This window comes from Octopus bimaculoides, chromosome 4, assembly GCF_001194135.2.
Source record: "Octopus bimaculoides isolate UCB-OBI-ISO-001 chromosome 4, ASM119413v2, whole genome shotgun sequence".
Lineage (NCBI taxonomy): Eukaryota > Metazoa > Mollusca > Cephalopoda > Octopoda > Octopodidae > Octopus > Octopus bimaculoides.
The window spans coordinates 137,581,881-137,585,770 of record NC_068984.1 but is presented as its reverse complement, the minus strand read 5'-3'; the positions used below and the strand labels follow the sequence as shown (position 1 = coordinate 137,585,770).

Here is a 3,890-nt window from a genome sequence, read left to right as displayed (position 1 = left end):
TACTTATCCAAATTTTTCCGTAATTCAAACTGAAAACTAAGACGTTATCTAATAGCTATAGCGTTTTAAGCAAGATTTTCATCGATGAGTTCTTGAAAATTGGTTATTTTCCCTAAAACTATATTATATATATATATATATATATATATATATATATTTATATAGAAATATGTTCGTGTTTTTATGTATGTAATCGTCAAACAATTTCTTTTGCAGTTGCTATAATACTAATACATATCATAGCGGTCGTTATTCGTGTACAATAGATAAAAAAGGAAACAACCATGAATCATATTGACATCAACAATCAAGCAGTAGTCACTGAGGTATGTACCATTATCTAATTCTTCACGTAATTGAAATGTCAGGTATAAAACTACTTTTTTTTAATGGCATATTTATACGCGTATGTCTGTACATGCATGTGTTTATCGTGAAGATGTTTATTTTACTAAGTAAAAATCGATAATTACATACCGAACCTGTCGAGTTCGAATGAAGCTTAAACAGATATCATGTAAATGATATCTGTTAAAATGGTAATTGAATCAAATTAAATGAAAACATAAAAGGTGTCGGAGGGGCGATGCTACCCTGCGCTCAGGTAATTTTTTTCGCAAATTATAGTGTGGTTTACAATGTGTTGCTTACTCATACTTTTTAATTGAACTGAATTCAGCTTTGTAAGTGTTTCACTAAAGGAGGATTATTGCAGAGAATTTGAGAAGTGTTTTCAACGTCTTTTAATGATGACAGGTGGATCAAACGTACTGTAGTTCATTGTAGGATATAAATAATATGTCCACTTGCTTATCGGGAAAATTGTAAATTCGATTATTTTTTTTTTTAGCTTTTTTTGTTTTGTTTTGATATCACCATTACAGGTATTTATACTCCGGTGAAATTAAGTAATCAACTCGTAAATAAACGAAACCCTCGAGTACACAGACCCACACGTGTCTACGCGCACACACACGTGTCTACACACACACCCGACGCGCATAGGTACACCATGATCTATACACACGCAGACGAGGGTCGATTCATATGAAAATGAAAGTGAACAAAATGAAACAGTTATAGAAAATATTGCACAGAATTTGAGAAGTGTTTGCAAACTCTTTCAATGATGGCAGGTGAATCAAACGTACTGTAGTTCGTTGTAGGATATAAATAATATGGCCACTTGCTTATCGGGAAATTTTAAAGTTCGATTAAAAAAAGAATTAAATATCGCCATTATAGGTATTTATACTCCGGTCAAATTAAGAAGTCAAGTCGCAAATAAACGAAACTGTCGAATTTATCACTGCACACACATACACACACACACACATACACACAGTCGCATATCTATGTATGTATTTACATATGTTTAAAGATAATCAAACGAAATTTTCATCATTTCAAGCCACTCACCCAATGAGTATTTCTGCCAAATTTGGCGAAAATCCGTTCAGCTGTTTTCCAGTAATTTTGCAAACACACAGACAAACGAAGACGAGCGACTACAATACCCTGCTTTCACTTACGCACGCAGGGTAATAAAAAAAAAAAAACATTGACAGACAGATCCATGAAAAGATTCATGCGGAGGCCATAGTGGTAGATTTATCACCGTTGATGCACAAACACGCTAGCAGACACACAACATATACACACACATACACATTTACATATATATACATATATACGACGGGCTTCTTTCAGTTTCCGTCTTCCAAATCCACTCACAAGGCCTTGGTCGGCTCGAGGTTATAGTAGAAGGCAGTTGCCTAAGGTGCCACGCAGTGGGACTGAACCCGGAACCATGTGGTTCGTAAGCAAGCTACTTCCTACACAGCCACTCCTACGCCTATAAATTTCTATTTCATAATATAATTTGTACCAACACACACAAATGATGTGTTGGAGCAGCTGTAGTATATTGAATTGAATATAGTAAATATTTCGTGGGGTAAAATGCAATGCTAAAGTTGACTGGTGTAATTTGAATTAATTAACGAAATTCATTACTGCTCAGTGTGTTACCATTTGTACCACCCTTGCAGACCTGATAATAATATCACAATACATTGCACTAATACGTTGAAACCCCCTTCGGTCATGACTGACCATGGGATTGCACCAAGAAAGTTACCCTCCCAGGCACAAGTCTGGGCAAGGTTGTTTATGGAAGACCAGCAGTCGCCCATGCATACAGACCTCCCCTCTCCACACTACCAGTGTTACCCAAGAGAAAGGCAATGCATTAATATAATTGAATATAAAATAATGGTTTCAAATTTTGGCACCAAGTCAGTAATTCTAGTAAGTGGCGGTTCGTTGTATGATTATATATATATTAAGATTAAGTTTGCATGTTTTCGAAATAACTCAGGACTGAAGTTTAAAAAAACGTTTCCCATTATACATTTGAGAGGATTAATAAAGTACGCTGATTAGTTATAGTTAGTCGTATTTATGCAACTTCTTGAAAAAAGCAAATCAATTCTATAAACGTGACCCCAATGCTGCACAGCAAGCGAGTTTGATAGTCTTGTGGTAGTTGTGTAATGAGGTTTTAGTAAAATTTATGTGGTTATTTTCTGTAGTGCAAAGTTTGCATGGATTATTATTCTGTTCATATGCTTTGGCTCAAGAATGTATACATCATTTAAAATAATACGGTATTGTATTTTTCTTCAGCAACAAAATATATCAAAACAAAAAATTTGCTTGCTGCTGTCAAGGCTTATAAAAATCGATGGTGCAGATGAAACCTTATTTGAATAGATTTACCGACCGCAACACTTTGCACTCAGATTCATAAACCCACGTATATATTATAGTGTTTTTGCATCACTGTTTCCGTTATTCCATTCATTAAACATTTCACATTCTTAATTTACCTCCTGACTAGTGTAAAAGGTTCTCAATTCATCAACACAGCCTCCACATCGTTATTTCCTTCGTGAGTCACTTAGTACTTTACTTGGCCTAATTTTATTCGGCTACCATCTTAACCACATTTTTTTCATATTTTCTCTATTTCGACAGCATATTTTTATTACTATTTTTTATAATTTTACACACACACACACACACACACACACACACACACACACACACACACACACACACACACAATGAGAAGAAGTGATTTTATTCTAAATTTGCAATCTCCCAAAAATCCAGCTCGAGTGAGAAAATAATACTTTATGCTTTTCAACATCTCCTTTCAAACTTTTATCTTTTTCCTTTATTTAAAGGAAGCAATTTCTGCCGTTGATTTGTTTTTATTGTATTTTAAATACAAATTTTTACCCTGGGGTATTTTTCACATATATCAGTCGCTGTATAATCTATTTCTAGTATTATGAGAAAATGTTTTTATGTTGGAGCATTTACATAATCGTAAGGTGGTTAATTATATAAAACAATATGCATTCTACTATTCATTATGCTATTTTCTATTTTTATGTCAACTATTCACGTTTCAATAAATTAACTTTGGCTGAGATTAATAATCTTATTTCTACCATGTGATGTATTAATGAGCTCAGAGGCGGACTGGCCAGGTTGCCAGCTTGCCCGATGGCAAGTGGGCCCCTGCGCCATTAGAATCCATATATGGGGGCCCATGTTAGTATCTAAGGGGCCCATCCCCTCAAGTTTGAGAATTTTTTATTCACTCCTGGAAGAATGCATTAATTATTTCAGCATGGCTGTGCTTGTAGACAGTTGAAAAGAATACTTCTAACAAAAATAAAAATAAATAATAATAATAATAATAATAATAATAATAATAATAATAATAATAATAAATGATAGCGTTGTTGTGCATTTTAGTAGTTTTTTAGGCATCAGCACTTCAAGCATGCTGGAGAAAGATCGTTTTTGTCCGATCT

The 3,890-nt window shown here is 34.2% G+C and overlaps 1 protein-coding gene across 2 annotated transcripts in view; it reads left to right on the top strand.

The window, feature by feature from the left end:
• LOC106876986 (long-chain-fatty-acid--CoA ligase 5) overlaps positions 1-3,890 on the top strand; it is a 63,115-nt gene that overhangs the window by 20,044 nt on the left and 39,181 nt on the right. For both annotated transcript variants that reach the window (XM_014925760.2, XM_014925761.2), the window contains one exon: positions 217-326. In XM_014925760.2, coding sequence (XP_014781246.1) covers positions 285-326 — 42 coding nt within the window. In that variant the 5' untranslated portion in view covers positions 217-284. The remainder of the gene's footprint in view (positions 1-216; positions 327-3,890) is intronic.